Here is a 24,040-nt window from a genome sequence, read left to right on the forward strand (position 1 = left end):
GAGTGGGAGATATAACTACCGTAAACTCCGGACTATAGAGCGCACCTGATTATAAGACGCACCCACCACATTTCGGGAGGAAAACCGATTTTGTACATACACAAGCCACACCTGTATATTAGCCGCATGCGCCCACATTGAAAAAACACAATACAAACACGAAATTAACCCGTACCCAATACAGTCCAAAAAACACAGCCAACAAAATGAATGGAAAATGATACGGTACTTAAAATTTAATGCATACCTGCAGAGTCCGGGTGCCCATTGAAAGTAATCCAAGGAAAAAAGTGTATATTTCCAAAGGTAAGGGTGGGAAAAATATATATCCACTATTGTCGGCCGCGTCCACAAACACGTCTCACCTTTACTCCACTTCCCGTCAGCCCGCGTTTGCCCAGCCCCTTCCTTCTAATTAAGTTTGTGCACAAACTAAGAAGATGCAGTCTAAATGTTACCTTTTGTACTCCAGCGCCGCTGGCGGCCGTTAGAAAAATTACATAAATTGGCCGCATCACTGAATAAGCCGCAGGGTTGAAAGTTTGAGAATAAAGTAGCGGCTTTTAGTCCGGAATTTAGGGTAGTTTAGATTATTGAGGATCAACAAGATGAATGAATTAATAGACGAACAAACAAATAATTGAATGAATTACTCAATGACTGAATGAATGAATGAAATACAGTGCTACGAAATACTACGAATGTTCTGTAGTGTACTACACCATCTTATAAAAAATTATGAATACTGCATTTACTATAAAAACTATTGACGATGTTGATTTTTTTTCTTGACTATTATGGCAAATCAGTGCTATCTGCTGGACACATTTAGTAATAGCAGGTTTGGCGGGCAGTGTCTTTTTGTATAAGAATCACTTTCGACTTAATAATAGCGCTCTTAAATGCTACTATGAAAACCTTTCCAACATTCTTTCTGAAAATTCTCTTTACACATTTTTTAGTGATATTTAATTGTTCTGCAGCTCCGGAATAGTTATGAATGAGTTCATCAATCAATGAACAAATCAATAAATAATTCAATGAATTATTTTTTTATATTAAAACATGTGTAAAAAATGAAAAAAAAAAATACATTTGAGAAAATAAATCATTAACACATGTTCAAAAAAGCAATAGGAAGAAGCAGCAACTTTGGAAAATCCTAACCCTTTGTATTTCCATAGATTGTAATTGTGAAAGTGCAAGGTTCTTTGATCCCCTATTTATTTATTTATTTACTGAGGACTATGTTGTTACTCTTGAGTTTCCAAAATTAGTTTTGTATTTTTTCGTGTATTTCCCTGTATTTTGTTTCTATTGTGTGCATCATAAGAATAAATAATCGGACCAGCATATTAATTGAAAATGTTTAACCTCTTAACCTTCTTGTAAAATTTGTCTAAAATCCCAATCCAAGACGTACTCTGAAGTTTTGTCCCAACTTAAAACAATCACTCCACTTCCTACTATCATTTAGTAATCTAAATTGGAAAACACAGATATGTATAGAGTGTATTATGGGCATCTTAGCTGGAAAACAGCTGGGACAATAGCATAAAGCCTTACCTGGTACCAGGTAAAATTTAATCGCAATCTGAAAATTTAAACACTGTATTTTACACATTTTTCTGAAGATATGGCAGACCGTTTTCACAAGTGGCCAATTGGAGATGACCAATTTACAGCTCTAAAACCTTTGCAATCATGGTTCCTGGGTTGCATTTACACATGTTTATTTTCGGCTGTATTTAAATACACCGCGTGAAATTGTATAAAATTATATTGGGAATTGCATTGGCTAACCAAAGTGTCATTTAACAATTAAATCAGTCACTATAAAATATTTTTGAAGATAGGCATTTGTGTAGTCTATGTCAGGCTAAAAAAATGTGGAAAAAAAGCTTGTGATTGGCCGAGAGTGGTGTCGATCAATCAAAAGGTTGCATTTGACGAGTCTGTTCATTTTTGAAGGGGAATTACGGAGTAAAATTAACTGATTACGACAAGAATTGTCAAACAATGCAGAAAGTTTTTATCTGTGAGCATTATTGTGTGTTTTGGAGAAAATATTTTACACCGTTGGATTCACTGGACACTCGTGAATGTCCCCAGACCATTTATGTGAAGAATCGTTTCATGAGTGGAACGTTACGTTATTTTCGGGTGAGTTTTACCGTCTTTATAGTTTTTAAGCATCATGTTTCAGACTGATCGTGATGTTTCTCATGATATGTGACATGACTGGTGACATTGTGAAGACACGACTTTGTTTATCAACAGTCTGATGGCAGGCCGGTGGAATGATTGCATTTTTTGAAGCTAAAAGAAAACCATTTTGATTTACACTTAAGTAGTGAGAACCACTGGGAATTTGAAAAGAGCCCTCTTCTCTTGTTTTTTTTAAGTAAGTGTGTGCTAAGGTGCTTATACCAGCAGTGTGTAAAAATAGAGTGCTTCCATTTGATTTTGGGTTTATTATTTGCCGGTATCTATTTTTGTTATTGGATACCTCCAAACCAGTATGCCACTTCATTGTTTTGACTATTATTCCTCTTTGTTGTTTGTTATTTTGATTATTATGATTCGTTTACATCATTGCCAATAATGTTGCTGTTTTTATGAACATTTAGGGTGGATCTGCTTTTTGTAACATATGAGATTTAATATGCTCAGAGGAGGTCATTTAGAACAGATTTGGTATTTGGCATTGTAAGTTTTTTTGTGTTATTTTGAGTGTCTACTAAACTATAAACATATAATTGTTAAGCTTCAAGGATGATTTGTCTCCGCTTTAATCTTGATATTTCTGTCAGTAAATCCAACTCTACAAAGAGCAATGTTGTCTCAATGCCCAATGCTAGGTTACAAAAAAGCATATTTTTCTTCCCTACTCTAGTTACGGGACGAGTTTGATCGTGGCGTTGATGTCCATCTGGATGAAGAGCACAGCGTTCACGACGTGGCAGCTTTGTTAAAGGAGTTTCTCAGAGACATGCCCGACCCACTTCTCACCAGGGAGCTTTATACTCCTTTCATAAACACAACATGTACGTGTCCTCTCTGTACAAAGGATCCAAGTCTTTATGTTAAAACTCAACTGTCCTGCTGATGTCTTTGTTATAGTGTTTGATCCGGATGAGCAGCAAAGTATCATGCAGCTTCTGGTGTACCTGCTCCCGCCATCCAACAGTGACACACTTTACCGCCTCCTGGAGTTTCTGTCTACCGTTTCTGATCATGCCCACGACCGGCTGGACAAAGACAAACAGGAGGTACAATTAACCATAATAAAAGGATGACTTGTGTTGCAAAGTTCCTGTTAAGTGATATCCAAATATTCGGCATGCACCTAATTGTTTGGTGTTTGCAAAATGTGGTTAATTGGCTCTTGAGAGGGACTTTAGTGTATAGAATGGAATTAGTTAGCTTCTATTTTCTTCATTTAACAAGTCATTTAGTTATGCCTCAGACTACTGACACCAAAAAGTAGTGTGTCACATGAAAAGTGACTGTCTAGTAACCATCCATATGTACTCGCTTACACGCCGACCCCCCCGAAACTGCTTTAAAATTGCCTGCCACATAAAAAAATTAATTGAAGAAAATCTGTGAACCAATCTGTGATAGAAGTGAACCCTTTTTATATTTTTCGGCTTATGCAATCTTAAAAGCTTGCAATCGAACACTTAGCTGAGACACTCCATGTCCATTTTGTGTCTGTGCTTCAAACCACTTGAAATTCTCCTTCCCCATTTCTGCGTACTGTCTAAGATGTTTTCTTTTCTTCTCCACGCATGGTCGATTGCAAAAATAATTTTAAACACAAAAAGACAAAAATACAGTACACATTTACCATTAGTTCTGTGCTCCCGTTTGCCCTATTTTTTGTTGGTTTGTTGTTACCGCTCTCCCCACACGGTGCCTATAATTCGCTACTGGTGAGACACTATCAAATTGGCGCTTATAAGCTGACACCCCTGATTTCAGTATCTTACTTTATAGTTCTAAATAAGGTTGGATGCGAGTACATGTTTACAAATTTAATAGGTAAATGGTGTAAAAAAACAAAAGATAAGGGAAATACTAAAAATGTTAATTTACGTTTCTGCCTCGCGTTTTTCTGCTTTTGCCGAAATCAATTATCGATTACGTTTTCTAACTCCACTGTTGTTAGTAAATGGTGCTTTACAGCGTTATTTTAGCTACTTACTGTACACAGATCATAAATTACAGTGTCCCCTTATCGTATAATACGCCAGTCTCACTCACATTGTCACATACAGCCCTCGATCCACTAGCAAGGATGTTTCTATTAAACCAAAAACTACAATTGAATACAGTTTCTTTATACATTCTGTCTAAAACGTTTATATATATTATATAATACAGTGGTACATCAGTGGGGGAACGCTTATCCCTCAACACTAGATTCAAGATAAAAAAAAAAAGCATTAAGGACCAAACAAGCTATAGAGCGCATACACACAACCTTTTCATTGAGGCAAATCTTCCAAAGTTACAAGATTTAAGCTAATTTCAAACAGCTCAGATGATGTATAGAGCTGCAAACAGAACCCTCACTGCATACCTACAATGTTACAAAAAAACATCAGGATATGACATGAGGAAAAAAATAATCAACTATTGGAGATACAACAAAAAAACGACTCTTACATCTCTTTCAATAGTCAGTTATGGACCAAAATTGTGTAATAGCTGAGATAATGACTTAAAATAATTGTCCAGCCCTCACATCTTCAAGATAAAATACAAAACAAGATTGATTCAAGGTTGCATTGATGAGTAAGCCCATATGCAATGAGAAATATTGACTCTGAAGGTTATAATAATGAGTTATTTTAAATACCAAACTTGTTATATAAATCCAAACAATTTCAAATGCCTACCACTGGCTAAACCTGACCAAACACACACAAGATGTTATTGTTGAACCCAGAGCAAGGCAACGTCAGTGCTATGGTACATCTGTACTGAGCCTACACATACTGCAGAAAGTGACCCCCAATCTTTCAAATTTTTCCTGACATTTTAAGAGTCCCACGATACATCACTGCTGTCAAAATATAATTTCTTAGTTGGGCATTTAGTGGAATTAAAAAAATCTATTCTACTAGGAGAGCTGAAAGTAATGAAAGACCTTGTCCAAAGGAAACGTATCCCAGTGACTACAATCAAGATTCTTGGAATAAGTTTGTGTGTGTTTAACACGATTGGAAATTGAAGACCCGGAGGATGTGTACCTGTTGTTCTTCATTCACATTGGAAGAATTTTTGCTGGTGTTTTTATGTGGAGTTTGTGGATACGGCTGAGGAAATTGCCTGATCAACTGCTCCGAGATCGGACTGGGGCAAATGAGGTCTACTTTAACACTGTGATGCCATCTTGGCCAACAGCCTCGACGAACAAACTACCATGTTGAAAAATGCCTTGCTCAAGCTGAAAGCCGACCTCTAAAACAAGTTCAGTTTGAGATCTTCAACGTCAATATGGAAAACACTGACTGGTCGATCAGCTACACTGGTTGCATCTAATCAAGATATGTGGAATAATGTGAAAAAAATATAAGAATACAAAAAAAAATGAAGAAAACTTCCATAATGAGGGGGAGATATCAATACAAACATAAATTAAAAATATTATGCTGATCTATATGGGGCAGCACGGCGGCGCAGTGGTTAGCGTGTGTGCGGCACAGTTCTAAGGTCTTGGGTTCAAATCCAACTACCAACCTTCCTGTGCGGAGTTTGCATGTTCTCCCCGTGCTTGCGTGGGTTTTCTCCAGGCACTCCGGTTTCCTCCCACATTCCAAAGACATGCATTTCAGGTGGATTGGCCGGTCAAAATTGTCCCTAGGTGTGTATGAGCGAGCGTGTTGTCTGTCCCTGTGTGCCCTGCGATTGGCTGGCAACCAGTTCAGGGTGTCCCCTGCCCACTGCCCGATGATTTCTGGGATGGGCCCCAGCACCCCCGCGACCCTACTGAGGATAAGCGGTGTAGCTGATGAGATGAGATGCTGATCTATGTTTTACATATAGGATTTTTTCTATTGTGTGCTAATGAGATGGGATTTATGATACTTGAAATGCCTTGTTATAAAAATACGATTACATGACAAGATTAATGTGAAAAGTGTTTTGGTTGTCAAAGGGACAGGACCAAGGTAAGTTTAAACTTTTTGTTACCTTGCATATGATGACCAGGGGGCAAATCAATCAATCAATCAATCAAACTTGCTTATATGATTAAATATTTACAACACAGTGTTTTGAACCAAACTGAATCGATTTCTTTTTTTTAAATGTCATATTACAACTTATTTATTTCTAACTTGCTTTGAAACATAGGGTTACATTCTTCCTTTCAGATCACGGGGAACAAGATGACCGCCTTAAACCTTGCTACCATCTTCGGCCCCAACCTGCTTCATAAACTCAAATCTTCAGACAAAGAGTTCAGCGTCCAGAGCTCGGCTCGCGCTGAAGAGAGCACGGCAGTCATTGCTACGTTACAGAGAATGATCGCCAGCTACCAGTCCCTCTTCACGGTCAGCTGGTTTCCATTCTTAGTTCCTCTACTTCAGACGTGGGCAACCAAGTCCTCAGGGGGCCGCATGTCTTGCATGTTTTAGAGGTTTCTCTTCTTGAACTCGCGTGATACAAATTATCAGCTTGTTAGCAAGCTGACAGGATCTTGTTTAAAGCCCTGGCGATAGGTATCACCAAAGTTGGAGAAGCGAAACCTACAAAATCATGCAGAACATGTGGCCCTAAAGGACCGAGTTGCCCACCTCGGATCTACCTGATGCACTTTCACGTTTGCGTGTAGACAGAAACCATTTTTTTTTCTGTCAGTAAAATCATTTTGCAGACTTTCTGACCTGAAGCGTCACGAAACGATCACTCCAACACCCTCTTTCCAAAACAAAAATGAACATTGGTGCATGAAATCCTTCATGAGGAGTCAGAAGAGGTCACAATTTTGCACGGATTAGCCTCTTCTTCGTTTGTTTTGTTCCTGTCTCTTCTCGGGATTCTCAAACAGTGCAGACAGGCAGCTCAGGTCATTTTAGGTTTAAGACTTTTAACCGTAATGTTTCGTAATCTGCCACTGCCACTTCCCCGAGGCTTACATTCCTAGTGTAAGCCAATTAATAACATCAGACCTTTCGGTTCTGGTAAGAGCAAGCATTTTATGTTTTTTGTTGTTTTTTGGTGGACATGACATCTGTGAGTTGTCTTGTAAGTCAGTATGAGTCAGAGTTTATTAAAAATCGTGCAAAAAATGCAGTAAATGCAGACAGGTACTGACCTTTTTATGGTTGCCTGGAGCAGGGAGATACAAATCCATTATTTAAAGGAGTTGTACTTAATTTGCAACTTTCTTACTTGCGGCCGCCACCTATGGTACATTTCATCATTGCAGCCTCTCTCGAGCACATTCATGGTGCACGTGCAAGTACGTGCATCTTGACAGACTCGAGATTGATGGAACATTAAAACAACATTGGGACAATGGACAGAGATTCTAGAGCACATAAATGACACTTTGCAAGGGATTTGTATCATATTAAATGCTACAGAAAGACTGGATTTCCCAACCAAATGTGGATTGATCTAGTAAATTAGGGAAGGGCTTTTCAACAAAATTTTATCTAAAGGTGGATACTGTAATCTATGATCTCCTGCCATCCCAATCAATGTGGATTAACCACCCTAAGCTTCCTTTCCATAACATGGTTAGTCTCTGCCTTTCCATAAAAGTATGTATATCCATTTAGTTATGTATCTTTTATTATACTTATCTAGGACGGCCCCTATTTTATTTTAACCATTGTGTGCGTCCGTGTATTGCGGGGATTTTAATTTCTTATTGTAGATTGACTGTTTTATAAAGCAATATCTTTGCCTGAAAAGTGCTATACAAATACATTCTGATTGAGTAATACATTCATGCAACTAGCAGGATTGATGCTGAGTCAGAAAGCCAGTTGGAACTAAGCACTGGCATTTAGGGATATCTCCTCCCGAAAAAATTAGGTACTTGCTATTCTTTGCTACAATAGCTTGATAGTAGTGAGTAAACTGATAAACTGTACTCAACTGCCAATATTACATTGATAAATACCAATTTGGGAATGTATTTTTTGTTATTTTCTAGTAAGTACTGTTTAAAAATACATTTCATTTAAAGTAAATGAGAACCAAATGATGAATCGTCATACAATAACAAATAGAAACCTAAAAAACTAAGGGGACGAGTATGACTTCAGTCTCCACAACTTTCCCCATCCTCCTATACTTTCTAGCCAAATTGTGTTTTGCCAAATTGTTTTTAGCCCTGAACTTTGTTAAAGTAAAATCAAAGCATATAGGTACACTGGGGGAAAAAAGCAAAGGGGCTCTTAGAGCTCAGCTGTGTATTGTTAACAAATGCTTAATAGAGAAAATATTTACTGTAAACAGGAGCAAGACAGGATTGTCAGTAATGTATACATCCAAGTTGAACAGCAGTGGAAATTATATATCAAAATGCTACATTTTTTCCCTGTATCATTGTCATCAAAGTGAGGTCACCAAAGTTTACTTTAATCGTCGAGGAACAGTTACAAGTAAATGCAATTAGGTCCATTAACGCGGCAAGCACCAATGGCAACGAAATAAAAAAGTTTGTGTTGCAATCTGGCACTATTCTCCTCAGGATGGTTGCCCTTGCGCTGTCTTCATTAGTGTTTTCTTTTGGTGCGGTAGTAAATATGCGCTCATCTTTTTAATCGTCATCTTGAAAAGTCTTATAATCTTAAAACTCGTGGCACATAGATAGAACTCAAAGCAGAACAGGAAAATGGCGCCAGTTGCGTGGGAGAATGGCACTTTCGGCGTTCTGCAGCAAAGCTATAGACGCTAAATTCCCTATGCTGTCGGTGATAGGTGTGTGCTGAGCTTAAAAAAGTAGATGCAAATTAGCTCAGTTTTATGGCTGTTTAAACCTGTGATTTAAAATCCGGTGTGGCTTGTAAATAGACAAAATTTTGTTTCGTTTTTAAATTTGAGCATGCGCCTTTTAAACAGGTGCGCTTCGTAGTGCAGGATTTATGGTAACTTTCATCTTTTTCAAGCACAGCTCAAACAACACACTCCATCTTTAATGATTCCAAATTGTTTGTTGTTAAGGTCCCACCTGACCTGCAAAATGAAGTTTTGATGAGTCTGCTGGAGACAGACCCGGATGTGGTGGACTACCTTCTGAGACGAAAGGCCTCGCAGTGAGTGAGGTCACATAGGTCCCTCATTTGAACTGTTTTATCCCAACATTCATCCCGATTTTCATTTCAGGAGTACGGATCTTCTCCATTCCCAGGAACCCTTCACCCTGAGCGAACGCCACTCGTCCAGTGACTCCAACAAGCCGTCCAGCGGGGAGGTGTCCCCTTATGATAACAACTCCCCCGTCCTGAGCGAGCGGAGAGGGGAGACGGCAAAGTCAGGCGGGAAAGTGGTGGGCTGGGCGGCGGGGGAGCCGGGTGCCAACAATAGGATGGGACCCGGTGAGCTTTAAATTTCATACTGAAAATGCAAATTTATTTTTGTGCTTCTGGTGCTGCATGCGATGATTTAACCTTTGTCTTCTGCTTACTTTAGACTGCATGTCTGTGGAACATGCTGACATTTGGGGTACATGGCACACCACTCTGAAGCCAGCACTCAAGGACCAAAATTATACAGGTAAGAGGCCTTTTGGACAACGTTTACTTCTATTGTAAAAATAATTTTACAAATAAAAAGACCTGAATTCAGCACACTTTTACCATAAATTCTCTGCTCTCGTTTGCGTCATTGGTTTCCCGTTGTTTTGTTGTTCCTGTATAAGGCACACCCCACACGCTGCCAACCTTCTGCACTGTGACATACAACCAAACATGCGTACACTATATAAACTGACGCACTGATTTAATTATTTTATTTTATAATTGGAAATTTGGCTTGGATGCACATGTATACAGTAGGGGTATTATCTCCATTAGGAGAAATTCAGCATCTTTGTACTCTGAGCTTGAAATAGCCCCGCAATAACTTTATTTAGTTGTACTTTTTCGGTTAATATGAACATGCTACCCTTCAAATACATTCTTGTATATGACAACTTGAGTGATGCAATGGTATTCAGCAATCAGACACTGTCGAATCCCATTATTAGTGGATAATAAGTAGCGGAATAATGCACTATGTAGAAACGACAATAGAGTTACAAAGTTTTGTTTATAACGAGTTACAGTACTGATTACACAGAAAAGTAATTGTGTTCCAGAAGCCATTTTTTTGTCTCGAATTGCTAAAGTTTATCTTTGCAAAATAAAAGCAAACCATTCTTTAGCGGTCATGTTCAGTATTTTTGCTTGCTTACATTGATCAACCAAATACGTGTAACATTCATCTTTAACCTGTAGGTAGCAGAAGATTTTTTTTTTCCTGTATACTAATTAACCGCTCATGAGGTAGTACATGGAAAGATGTTGAATAATTTATTTTGTTTCATGAAGACTTTGAAGAATTCACTACAACAAAATAAAAAATAATAAAAACGAAATAAAGTAAACATCGTGCACAAAATCTGGCTGACTAATTATGTTCCTATTTTAACCCCAAAAAACTGAAACAGTTAAAAGCAAACACAATATAAACGTTACTCTTTTCTTCCGGCGCCGTCACGAATGGCAGCCACTCCAGTAGCTCCCGTGTTATTTTCGATTGTTTTGTTCTCGATTGTTCTCAGCTCAGGGATGCTGCTGGAAATGTGAATTTCCCTTCGGGGATGAACAAAGTATCTATCTATCTATCTATCTATCTAAAACGGCACATCTGGCAATGTAATGCACATCCATTTGTGCAAGTCTAGCCTCCTCTGGTGGCTAATTCACATATTATATAGGAGGCAGCAAACTATTCGACTGGTGAGCATGTCCACCTCACAGTTCACGTCTAAGAATTGCTTCTGTGTGGAGTTCTATAGCTTTACTTTGCCGGGATGGGTTTTCTGCGGTTACTCAGATTTCCTCCCACTTCCCAAAAGATACATGTCCCTAGTCTAAATTTGTGTGGTTGTGTGTGAATGAATGTCTGATAGACACGTATACTTAGATCATTTTTTAGACAGTATCATAAGCTTTTTTTCTATTGACAACCTCAACACATTATTGTCAGAATTCTCTTTTTGTGAGGTCCATACCATATTCAGCATGTTGTGACATTTTACTATTGATTAGTGGAACATCCTTAATATTCACTGTAATAGAATAGAATAAAATGGTATTTTCTTGTTATTGATAACAAAGACAAAATCATTTGCAATGAGGTCAGACATGGCACTCCAGGGTAACACTTAATAAAGACCTAAAAGAGAAAAGTAAGATAAAAAGAAAGTTATGATAAATATCCAAACATATTTATGAGCTAATGATTGAAAACTGGCCTAAGTAGTAAATGCAATTCAAATTAATGCAAAATAAACTTAGCAGCAACAATAATAATTCCCAATACGTTAAAAATCATATATATATATATATATATATATATATATATATATATATCACAGTGTAGTGCGCTTGTTTAGAGTGGTGATAGCCTTTGGGAAGAAACTGTCATTGAGCCTTATTTAAGGGACCTACAGCCCCTACTAGTGGGCAACAGGTCAAGTAGGAATTGTAAGTGATGCACCTTGTTGGATATTGTGTCCATGATTAAAATATTTTATTGACAACTTTAAATATGAACATACAACCACTTACAATGTATGTATTTCTTGTCCTTCAAACTCTATTCATCATCAGATCCAAATATTTTTTTCCCTAGTCATGTTTTTGTTGCGTTTATTCACATATTTCAGGACTTCTTTCTGTTTCAACCATTCTCTCATCTTCAGTAAGGTGAATAGAAAATAGTGTTATGATGAGATAAAATCAATTGCCTTTTCATATGTCATCTAAAATACATTTGAAAACATATAGACTATATTTTGGTGTAGTCGATAGGATTTGGTGCTCTCACCGCCGTGATCTAGGTTTGATTTCCATTGCATCCAATGCTTTACAGTTGTGGTGAGCGATATTTTTTTAAATGATCAATCATCATAGAAATACGTAATGTTAGGTAAAAAATGTGTGTCATACACAAATAAATACTGTCGTATTGATTCATTCCATTTTAATTGTGGATTTAAGGTTCCTATGGAAACGTGTCTGAGGCAAGTTCCCGCAGTTCACAGGAAGGACTTGATGGACTCCACAGTGACAGCAATCAGCAGCTGACGGCGCCTCTGCCGAGGACGGCCCCTGGCATGGTCGGGTGCAGGCCCCATCCACCCTTGATCCGAGTCTGCACAAGCCCGCAAGTTGCTATCAGTTCTACGCAGGTCCATGAGGAAGCCCAAGGCACCTGCATGACACCAGGGTCGAAAAGTCGGGCCCCTGCTCACGAGGATGGCCGGTCCCCTCCCCCTTACAATGCCCATCACCGCCTGGCAGCTTATCAAAGTTCCTCCCAGCTCGCATCAGGGCAGCTCAAGAGCGACGACCAAAAAAACTCGGACGGGCCCCCGATACCACAGAGCCCGGAGTGGCAGGACTGGCAGAGAGACCGCTGGCAAATCTGGCAGCTTCTGTCCTCAGACAATGCAGACACACTGCCGGAGACACTTGTGTAAGACTGCGGGTTGCTGTTTGATGTCAAATTTGACAAGACAATAGTCGATAGCCTACTTTCCTTTATGAGAAGCTGTTTGAGGAGTAAATCATATCTGCTCTCACATACACCATCATACACTCTCACTATCATACAGACAGTCCTACCCAAGCACAAACACTACTATACTCGATAGCACATAAGGTACTACTTTATTTTCTCACATGTACTACCATATTCTTTTACACATTTCAAGACACCCTCATCCACACGTTTCTATACTCTCTCGCACATCCTGTATTACTATACTTCCATTCACACTATTATACTCTCACATATATTACTTTACTCTCATACACACACGACTAACCAATCACACACATACTACTATGCTCACATATTGTATATATCTATACGCTCAAAAACACTACTAGGAGTGATTCTAGTTTGACGTCAAACGGTATATGATATATACACTGATCGGTGTGCTTTGCCTTGGCTACCAAAATTACCCAAAGTAAAACAACACTGAGAGGTGTGGTAATCATTACACCAAGTGTGAAAAAACTCTATTTTAAGAGTAATTGGATTGTATGTGAGATATAACAGTAATGTGTTTTAGAGTATAATGGTGTGTGAGAGTCTATCTATATTTGTGACTTTGAGTTGTTGTATTCTGTGTGTGGGAGTATAATAGTATGTGTAAGAAAGTATAGAAGTGTGTGAATGAGCGCATACTAGCATATGTATGATGGTTTTTATGAGAGTTGTGTATGTGTGAGAGTAGATGTTATATAAGGGAGCAAGTATAATCTATTTCTCAAACGGCGTCGTATATTCTTTCCTGTCCGTCCTTGGATCTGCCAGCATGCTCACATTGTGGCATTGTTTCGTGTTTACATTTTGCTGCTGCTGCCTTCTACAGACTTTAAAGGGACACTGTGTAATATTTGACCACTAGATGTCGCACAAGGAAGATGACAAACTATGGAGATTTAAAGTGACCGAACCGAACCATTTTTCCTCCCATTTTTGATGTCTGGGCTTTCACAAAGTTTTTAGTTTTTGGGGGGTACCCCTTAGCTCTGCGACCACCACTTTTTGGAGGAAAACTGCGGCGCCAATTGTGAAGTGTATCAAAAATGATTGATCATTTTGACGCTCAGTCACCACATTTCTCAAGTCACAGACGAAACGACAAACTGTCCTGTTCCACAACGCATGCGCTCTAAATACAAAGCTGTGACGTCTGAAAACATTTATGATGCCCTGCTAGAGAAATGTGTCCATGTTTTTTGTAAACATTATTCATGAGATACAAAACAGGTGTACAATGGGAGGTTTGATTGTTCTTTGATATTTGCTACATACTCACGATACATTTTCTATTTCACCCACATTTCAAGTCCTCAATTCATACATCCGAATTTAACAGCAGCCAAGGTTATCCATTAAAAACGCTACAATACTCTTTCTTTATCATCAAAGTCATTGTCAGGTTGCTGGCATTTCCTTTTACCTTTGAGAAAAAATGCCAAGCGAATACAGTTAAGCCCGTTATGGCGGAAACCACCATTAACAGCTACACCAAAAGATGACTTTTCGAGTCTGTTGCATTTTGGCACTACCCTCTACAGTAAGATTTCCCGGGCTCCGGCGTCTAGGAATATAGACCTCATGTTTTTTTTACGCCACGCAGCCCTTAGTCGGTTTTTCTTTCGGCGCGGTAATAGATGCTCGTCTTTGTAATTGCTTTTTTCGATGGTCAAGTAATCCTAAAACGTTACCCAAACAACTTGTATTAGAGCTTTAAACATGTACAGTATACCTTTTTAAAACAGTTTGTGTATATATGCCTAATATTCAAATCAATACTGTTTCTTTTTTTAATGAGTGGATTTTTTTTCTCTATAACTCGCAGGCGCTAAATATTACACAATGTCCCATTAAAATGTATATGAGCTTTTGATTATTAATCTCTGTTTGATTGTTTCGGACCCACATTTTAGTGCAAAGCGTGCCACTATAAATACCTCAATTTTCATCACAGTACTTATAAAAAGTTACATATGGTTTATTTTTATTTTAGTCTTAAATAAAATGAAAGTTGCTAGCTCAACTCACGGAAAGGAAACTTCCAGACTCTAAACTCGAGTTTGGTTCATGTTTAAAAACAAACATTTTCAATGAAATTGGTACATATGTGATATGAAGCGTGTCATTTTTTCAGACCATTGGCGCAAATATTAGTCTTTGTAAGACTGTTTTTTGTCCTCCTATGTTGAATGTCTATTATGTAACATCAAAGCACTCAACTGTAAGTTTGCCATCTGTCATATTGTAAAATGTGCCAAAGCTTATTATGATAAATTTTTAATTTTTTTGTCATTTTTGGACTATTCAAAATGTTCATATATGTTGACAAGAATGCCTTATATTTGCACCACATATCAAGAAATATCCATGTTAGCTTCTGGCTACATTAAAGGGACACTCTGTAATATTTGACCACCAGTTGCCCCTTTATTGGATAGGATAAAAAGGAGTGCTGCAAAGCACAAGGAAGAATACAAACTAAAGGAACTCAAAGTGACCAACCCACACAATTTCCGTCGTTTTTTTTTTTTTTTTTTTTTTTTTTTTTTTTTTTTTTTAACACCAGCATTTCACACGGTTTTTTGTGTGTGGGGGTACCCGTAGCAGCAACATTTATGACAATCACATCAGCTCCCTCCAGGTGAGGCTTATGTTATGTAAAATAGATACACATTTCTTGGCCTATACATTTTACTTTTTTGGTAAATGCATGTTTATATGATGTCACTAGAGGGTGCGGGATAATAGACAAAGTTCCTTCATGTAAAATACCCTAATGTTTTACCGAGAAACAGGCCTTTCAACTTGTTTTTGAAGGCCTACGGGTAGATTACGGGTAAATTCCTGAGCCTGGGATCAAGTAATGGCTGAAATTTGATTGGTTAAATGCTTGAATATGAAAGCACAGATCTGGAAACCACACAATCAGAAGGAAAGCAATGAAAGGAAGCTGACTGACAGTTAATTTTTTTAACGAGTATTCATGGGAGAAATATAACATCACATGATTCAGATAATTTTTAGGCCTGCAGAGAGACCTTGCAGGCCCTGACAATCCACCAATGACATTCAGGTTAATTTCACAGAAATCAATTAGGTCTTTGTTTCTGTTTGTGTTGTTGTTTGGTTTCCAAATGGTAATATAGTAGAGAAAAGTGTTTAATTGCTCACATTTATTTGACTGAGCCCAGACTTTGAAAAAAACTTTTTTGAGTAAAAGCTCAAAAACAAGCTGACCAACTTCTCTTAAAGACTCAATCAGGAGGGTATTTGCTGGCAAATATTCTACCTCTTTGTATTTCTGTACGAGTGAAAAAAGTCCACAAAGGAAAAGAAAATTCAAGTGAATTCACTAGTTTTAACGCGCTGTGATGATAATGATCTGGCGCTATCTATCGTCGGAGTATTGTTATAACATGTGGAGTGCCCTTCATTGGACTGTTGAGGGACGAAATGTGACATGAAATGAAATATTTTTAAAAATGTACATTGCTTTCTTAAGTATATAATATGCAGCATGCATAGATTTTTTTTTTTACTCTTTAGGACGACCTGTTCCTAATATTGTCATATAACGCATTGATGGAAGTTGGTGGGATTTACTGGTCCAATTTAAAATTTTGCCATTTGCTTTTTTGTACCACCTGCTTTACTGTGTATGTTATAGTGGAATTAAAAAGTGTACATTTCACCTGCTTTAGAAATGAATTATTCGCGTAAAAAATCGATCAAGTGAATAAACAACAATGCTGTTTGCTGCACTAGCTGAACAATTTCCAAAGATTAGCTTTTAGACAATATCATTTTGTCATCTTTATTAAACAATACATTTAAAAGTGCCATACTAGTATGTTTGAATTTTAAAGACATTTATATGAAGAGTGCAACATTTTTGTAAACATTTTGATCACCTAATCCAAACAAGACATAACTACAAAAAAAAAACATGCTATTCAGGTAACAGTATGCATCACTTTTGAATGGAAAAGAATCAGTCATTTTTTAAGGGGCTGTGTATATTATGTGACCACTAGATGTCGCTGCATTCTGTAGTGCATCCACGAGTGCTTAAACTATGGAGACTCAACGTGGCCATACAGCATGCTTTTTCTTATTATTTTTTTGCTCAGCTTTTAACAAGGTTTTTGAGGCCCACGATATGTAAAATAAATGCAAATTTTTATGACACGAGAATTTAGAAAAATCCCCGTTTATTTGATAGTTGATGTATTTTTGCAAATTTTAAATATTGCTTTATTTATTTTTTACACCCAATGCTTTTTTTTACCTCGAGGATGCGCCAAATGTCACACAATGTCCAAAGAATCAAAATACAATTGTTTTATAAAAGTTTTGCCATATTGCCCACCCTGCAGTGTACCATTTCCCAGTGACTAAAGCTTTTACTGCTTAAGCTATATTTTCTTTTATTTTATTTTTCTTTTATAAGTCTGTTTGTTATTTCTTATTGGGATTTTGATAAATAAAACAAACTTCATTGTTGTATAATGGCTCTTGGGATTTTGAAAACTTTATTGTTGTCAAGTATTTGTTTTGGTTCCAGTATTTATGTCAAATATTCTACAAGGTGTTTGTCAAGTCAAGTCAAGCCAAGTTTATTTGTATAGCCCTTTATAACAAGGAGTCTCACAGACCACAGAATATTGCAAACTTCAGACTATGATTACACCATCCCCTGATCTAAAACCTACATGAGGGCAAGAAAAAACTGAATACCTCGACATGAGGTAAATGAAGAAACCTTGAGAAGGGACCGCACATGAGGTAATCCCCCTTCCAGGATGACCAGGCTGCAATAACAACAACAACTAATACACATATATTGTCAACGTAAAATATAGGCCATTCATAAGCTATAGATAGCAGTGTGTTTTATGCCTAGATTTAAACAGTTACACTGAGGTTGCAGATCAAATCTCAGTGGGCAGAGCATTCCACAGCACCGGGGCCCGGATGGAGAACCCTCTCGAACCTGCGGATCACTGGCACACAAGCATTTTCAGAGTGAAGGACAGGAACATAGGGAATAATTAAATCTGAAAGATATGAGAGAGCGAGTCCCTGCATGATTTTATATACTACCAACAGAACCTTAAAATCACATCTTAAGCTAACAGGGACCCAATGCAGGTTAGCCAAAATTGAGGTAATGTGATCAGACTTTCTTGTCTTCGTTAAAAGCCTCGCTGCAGCACACTTCTCATTTCAGTGACTTGATTTTTATTTTGTACTGACTGTCGAGCTCCTTTCTGATTTGGCAAACTCTAAATCCACTCGTTGTTTTTCTTCTTTGAAGTGCCTATTCTGCCCATTGTTTAAATTCGAGGCAAATGATGAAACAATGCTGCAGCAATTTTTTTGTAAACAAAGGCCAAAAAAATGATGTATAACGAAATACAATATTCTTCAAAGTTGCAAACAAGATTAACATGGAAAAAAAACAACGGAATCTAAAACCAAGTACCTTAACAGCACATTACATGTTAAAGCGCTTTGGGAAGTCATTGACTTGAAAAGTGCTATATAGATGCAGATCATTTCATTTCATTTCATTTCATTTAGTGGCTGTGACTTTGCAGTGACGAAACAAAATGAGGCAATTCGGTTTCAAGAAGTTATTTGAATACAGTACAATTGATGGTAATTCCTCTAGGTGCAAATGTCCCATTTTAAAATTTAGCAATATGCATCGTTGCTTCCCGAGAAATGTGCTACACGGCCACAGATCATACACAAAGTAAAAAATAAGTACGAGTTCTATATAACGGGTATTTATGCAAACTCGCGTAAAACATAGAACTCCATGTCCTGACATAAGACTCAATCCCCAAGCAAGGAACCGCAATAATTGATTAGAACTAACTTTGAAACTTAAAGTCAAAACTATCATTCGTGTAAATGGGTGAATCAGAATGGGCTAGTATTTATTATTATTATTATTATTATTTATTAAGTTAATTGATTTGAATTGCAAGCTGCAATAATTTTCCTAATCGAAAAAAAAAATAATAATAAAAATGTAACCTTACAAAGGGTGCTTTTGAGTAAAATAATAAAAGGTCTCACCAGCAGGATCAACTCCGAGTAATCAACTGTTATTGTTCAGTCCCCTAATTCTGCCACAAGAGGTCCCCCAAACGACTTTTATCCTCAAAGGTCCAAGCTGATCTGTGAAAAGAGATTTAATCAATTGGTAATGTTGTTGGTAAAAGAATGAATGAATTGCAGTCTTTGTGTTTTTCTCTTTCAGCATTAAAATTCAAAGTATTATAAAGTCTGTTTTTATTCATCGACCGGTATCCTCTCAATGCCTGCCAACATATGTTTCTGTTTGTTTCTGCATGATTGGGATTTGCTTGAGGGCCCCTGATTAATTGTGATGATTGAAGCTCTTGGCCCTTGAACCCTTCAGATCTATTTGTCCTTCTTTTCTCATGCCTGTGGAAGTATGACACATTTTGTCTGTTTTCTATACGTTATCCATTGATTTCCTCTCAAATGCTGCACAAATCTAGACTAATACCAAATAATCAGAGTTTGGATCAGCACTAATCTCTATCCTGTGCAGACTGAATCAATGTTAGCCCTGAAATTCTTAACTAACCAGGTCCACAACCGTAATCTGATAGCCCTTTCCGCAACCTCACTCAAGGTTGAAATAAAGCAAAAGAAAACACTTCACTCATGCACCTGGAGGAAGTTATGTGCTAATGCATGTCAAAAACAGAATTGAGCATTTCTTTGTTGATCTTTTGGCCAAACTGTGTATGAGTGAGCATGCACATTTGGATCGCACATGCTCACATGCTTGCCCTATTCATAAAAGGAATGTACCCGCACAAGGACTTCATTAGCTGTTTTGACTCTTTGCTCTCCTAAATCTGCCCAGAGCTTTGGACTTTTGGGGAATGTACAATGTGATTATAGCGACGCAAATGGCACAGACTGGAGGAACCACAAAACTCAAAATGTATCCATGGTCAAACCAGGGTTCCAACTGCACAAGGAAAAGAAAACATCATGCAAAACTGGTCTCTATTTGTATAAGAACGGTAGCAATGTTTCGTTCTAAAAGTAAAAGCAACGTTTTAGAAGACACACATTTGAGATTGTCAAATTATTGATATCGTACCCGTCAAAGGAAATGTATGAAAATAGAAATAATACAGTAGCCCCTCGCTATAACATTGTGTTCTGCTTCAAATATTTTCATTATGCATTGTGTTCTACACTCTCATTGGCTAAACAGTCCCTAAGATAATAGATATTGGTAATAATAATAATAAATAAATGTTTGCAGGCCGTCAAGACACCTTTATTTGTATAGCTCCTAATCACAAAATGTCTCAAAAGACTGTACAGGTTACAATGACACCGTCCTCTGATCTTGAACCAACATGCAGGCAAGGAAAAATCTTGAAGTTGTAATCCCGTTCCAGGATGACCAAGGTGCAATGGATTTAGCATTGGGTAACAGTACACAAAACATAGTGAACATAAATGAAATAAAACAATGGGTAATATGTTGAAATTTGTCCAGAAGGTGCATGACCACAACGATGCCCCGAGCCTGTAAAAAAATCCTAAAAAGTCCCTAACAGCAAGAAAACCTCGAGCCTGCAAAAATGTCCAAAAATTTAATGACAGCAACGACGGAGCCTCCCATCTCTGCCGGCTGGTCGATGCAGACGTTGGGAGGATGAAGAAAACCCACTATTATTCGGCCCATAATGCAGTTCGCAGATATAAATGTTTTTTGTAGTGTTTTTGTTTTTCCTTTTGTAAAAGTACCGATACAATTAGTCATTACCGATTTGGAATACAACATTGAGAAGACGATCACTCTTTAAACTAGAAATGCACAATAATTATATAGTTAATTTACGCATCACCAGTCGCATGAATCAGTATGTGTGCAGTGCTTTTGTGGTTACTGTTTATGGGCTAAACTTTAATGTGCACAGTAATTCTTTATTCTTTTTATTTTGTTGAGTGTGTGTGAAAGTCAATCTAATTAAGATTGACAGCTTGGTTGCTTGTTGATCAAAATTGACATCTGCCATGCAAAGCCCTCAAACAAACCGTTCTGTCCAAGATATCTGTATAAAGTATTGCATACAGATTTATTTGAATGTTTTTGTCATCACTTTCAGATATTTGCAGCATGTGTGCTTCTTCCACTACCGTAATTGGCCAAACATTTTGTTTACTTACTGTAGTTTTCCCTCGATTCATCAACATTTGTATAAACATTTTAATCTAAGTTTTTCAGTCGTTTTAAAATTTTGAGAAGTTACGTATTTTGACACAATGAACACACCTATAATGATATAAGCAGTGATATGTATATGTCAGTATTCTGCTGCTCATAACGATATCATGTTATCTTAGTCACTGTAGTCATTATTGACAAAAAAGGTAGGTATTGGTATATTGCTTGATTTAGTCCAAGGGGAAGGGGTACCAATAAAGAAAACAGCCGAGTTATGATTGGAGGAAAAACTGGGAAAGTCAAGCTGTAAGGAGGAAAATTGAAATTAGGGGCCAAATGACCAGACATGGGAAAAAGAGAAACCTACAGAGAAACAGGAACCTGTGCGCAGGATCGTAACACAAACACAAATGTATGAGAATTATTTTTCACATGACAGTGGTGATAAGTATTGTACATTATTTTACACTTGGCATTGATCCACAGTCTCTCAACATCATGTTCTAACTTGCACACACCAATCAGAAGCAGAATCTCACGCGTCGGCAAAAAAGGATCTAACCACAGGTGATGCACCCTTCATACTGTAGTAACTACAGTGTAGTTGATAAACAACATCCTTAACTTCTGGTAATGCTTTCAAACAAAGGTTAGGTGGTTTAATTACACACCTTTCATTCATTTAATTCATTATCCGCACCGCTTATCCTCAGTAGGGTCCGAGGGTGCTGGAGCCTATCCCAGCTGTCCTCGGGCAGGGGGCAGGGGACATCCTGAACTGGTCACCAGCCAGCCAGTCACAGGGCACACAGAGACAGACAACTCACTCACTCTTCACACCTAGGGACAATTTGGACCAGCCAATTAACCTGACCTGCATGTTTTTGGAATGTGGGAGGAAACCCACGCAAGCACGGGGAAAACATACAAACTCCACACAGAAAGGTTCGATCTCATGACCTGAGAACTGTGCCGCACACGCGCTAACCACTGCGCCGCCGTGCCTCCCTAATTACACACCTGTTTTAATTTATTTTTTATTAAATAGCCATGATGCAAGCAATGTCAAAGTGATCAGTTTAAATGCAATAATTCCAAAGGGCAAGAAGATATCCAACAAAAAGATGTTGGTAAAATACAATAAATGTACTTTAATAGTGTTATATTTTCTAGTCCACTACGTTGCAGATTGTTCAGAGGCCAACCTTGTTCGCCCTGACTTAGAAAATTGTCAAAATGATTTTTATGATGCACTATTTTTAATCCTATATTATTACTACATAGGGTAGTCTCCAAGCAATAACATCTATTCTGACATCCTGAAAATCTCCCTTCTCAGTATATTACTGTTTCAATGATCATGTACACTGATTTGAATAGCAGGTTCAAATTTTCTGCAGGAGGGTCGCGTCCCAATTTTTTCTTTTTGTTGATGCAAGAAGTTCATATCGAAGTAAATCTTTGAGTAATGCATTAAAGATTCTTTAATTAAGGGATTTGAGGACCAAAGGACAAATCTCAAATTGATTGTAGAAAATAATGTTGCCTGACATAAAACTGTTAAAGAATTAGACAATCTTGTGTTGCCCATGCAAACGCATCAGCAGCATGAAAGTTTGATTACAAAGGTTTTTTTTTACTTCTCTACTTTTGTCCCATTGGATTTTGAAAAGCAGAGAACTATTCATGAATTACTAAAGGCCCATGGAAAAGAAGCCAAAGAGACTTGTTCGTCTACCGCAGAGCTTTTTGGCTACATGTCATTTTGTCCAAAAACCCAGCCCAACTCCTCATTCTGGTTGACGGAAAAGGCTTTTTTTGTGATCCTCTGGTGCAGCAGCAGTTTTTGAAGATGTGGATCTTTTCTTTTGAGACTCTGGCAAGAGCTAGTCCTGGTTATACATCATCGAGGATAATTCATTTTACGTTATTGCATGAAGTTAGCGGGCATGTGTGTGTGTGTTGGTCAGGGGGGGGTGGTGGCGAATATGAGTTCGAGGAACATGTCTATACATGTGTGTGCCGTGTGGTAACATTTATGTACTTGTACAGGTATGTAGCACATCAGAGCCATGTTAATATCATTAACACAGCACCTCATACTGTGTCGAGCCACCAGAAGCTAGCCCTTTAATCTAAGGCGTGTCCTACCTGAGCTTTTGCCTCGATCTGCTTCTAAAATTGACTAGGGGAGGAATCACACACACCCAATAACTACACGCTCATTTATTGAAAACACAGTCATAAAACCATACAATTCGTTGGCTTAAACAAGATCACGTGAATACTTAAACCAAATAATGCTGGTCGCTAGATGGCATGCGAGCATAATAAATTAACAGTGAGGAAAGTGAAACTTTTGTAACATAATAATGTTCGACTTTTTTGAAACAAAAGACAGGCGTTATGTGTAACATGGGGCCCTTAGCATTTTGCGTTGCCGGCTCCTGAAGCAGACTTAGAGAACCAGTCGGGGGGCCATGATCAGCCCAAATCACCTCCACTCCATCTGAGTACTCACAAATAAGATAGTGGAACTCACTTTTAAGAGTCGGCTTATAAAGCTGGTTCGTTCCTGAACGGCACAATACTAATTCAGACTAAACTGGAGCTGAAGCCCAAGTTGTAAACTGCACGGTCCGCCACTGAATTATAATGATTTAAGGGCCAAGCAATTTACATGTAATGACATCATATTAAAGAGAAACCATACTCCCAGCCTGCAGACACTTCGGTTTTCGTGTTGTGATCTCAAGCGAGCTACTAATGGAGCAAGACTGTTTCTTTTTGGTGAGCGTGGCTCACCAACTTGTTTAGTGCCACTGCTGCTGCCCAGATAAGAAGCATCGGGAAAGTGTTTAAGATTTCATGGGAGCTTTTGAGAGCTTTGCTTCTCCTAAGAACTGCCCTGCTCGTCCGACTGACTTGTCCTAATGCTTTTTGTAGGCCGCGCTGCCACATTGTCCAGATGTAAAAATAAAGGGTTGTAAAAATGTTTAAATCCAGCACTGCAAT

The 24,040-nt window shown here is 38.0% G+C and overlaps 1 protein-coding gene across 2 annotated transcripts in view; it reads left to right on the forward strand.

The window, feature by feature from the left end:
* The window catches only part of LOC148369337 (rho GTPase-activating protein 6-like), a 109,626-nt gene extending 94,978 nt beyond the window's left edge, over positions 1-14,648 (forward strand). For both annotated transcript variants that reach the window (XM_088331316.1, XM_088331318.1), the window contains exons 8-14: positions 2,897-3,047; positions 3,124-3,272; positions 6,387-6,566; positions 9,193-9,284; positions 9,355-9,566; positions 9,661-9,744; positions 12,237-14,648. In XM_088331316.1, the coding sequence (XP_088187442.1) occupies positions 2,897-3,047; positions 3,124-3,272; positions 6,387-6,566; positions 9,193-9,284; positions 9,355-9,566; positions 9,661-9,744; positions 12,237-12,718 (1,350 nt within the window). In that variant the 3' untranslated portion in view covers positions 12,719-14,648. The remainder of the gene's footprint in view (positions 1-2,896; positions 3,048-3,123; positions 3,273-6,386; positions 6,567-9,192; positions 9,285-9,354; positions 9,567-9,660; positions 9,745-12,236) is intronic.
* Positions 14,649-24,040: the final 9,392 nt, after the last annotated feature.

The sequence above is a fragment of the Urocampus carinirostris genome, chromosome 3 (assembly GCF_059441175.1).
Source record: "Urocampus carinirostris isolate Australia breed hairy pipefish chromosome 3, RoL_Ucar_1.0, whole genome shotgun sequence".
NCBI classification, from domain to species: Eukaryota; Metazoa; Chordata; class Actinopteri; order Syngnathiformes; family Syngnathidae; genus Urocampus; species Urocampus carinirostris.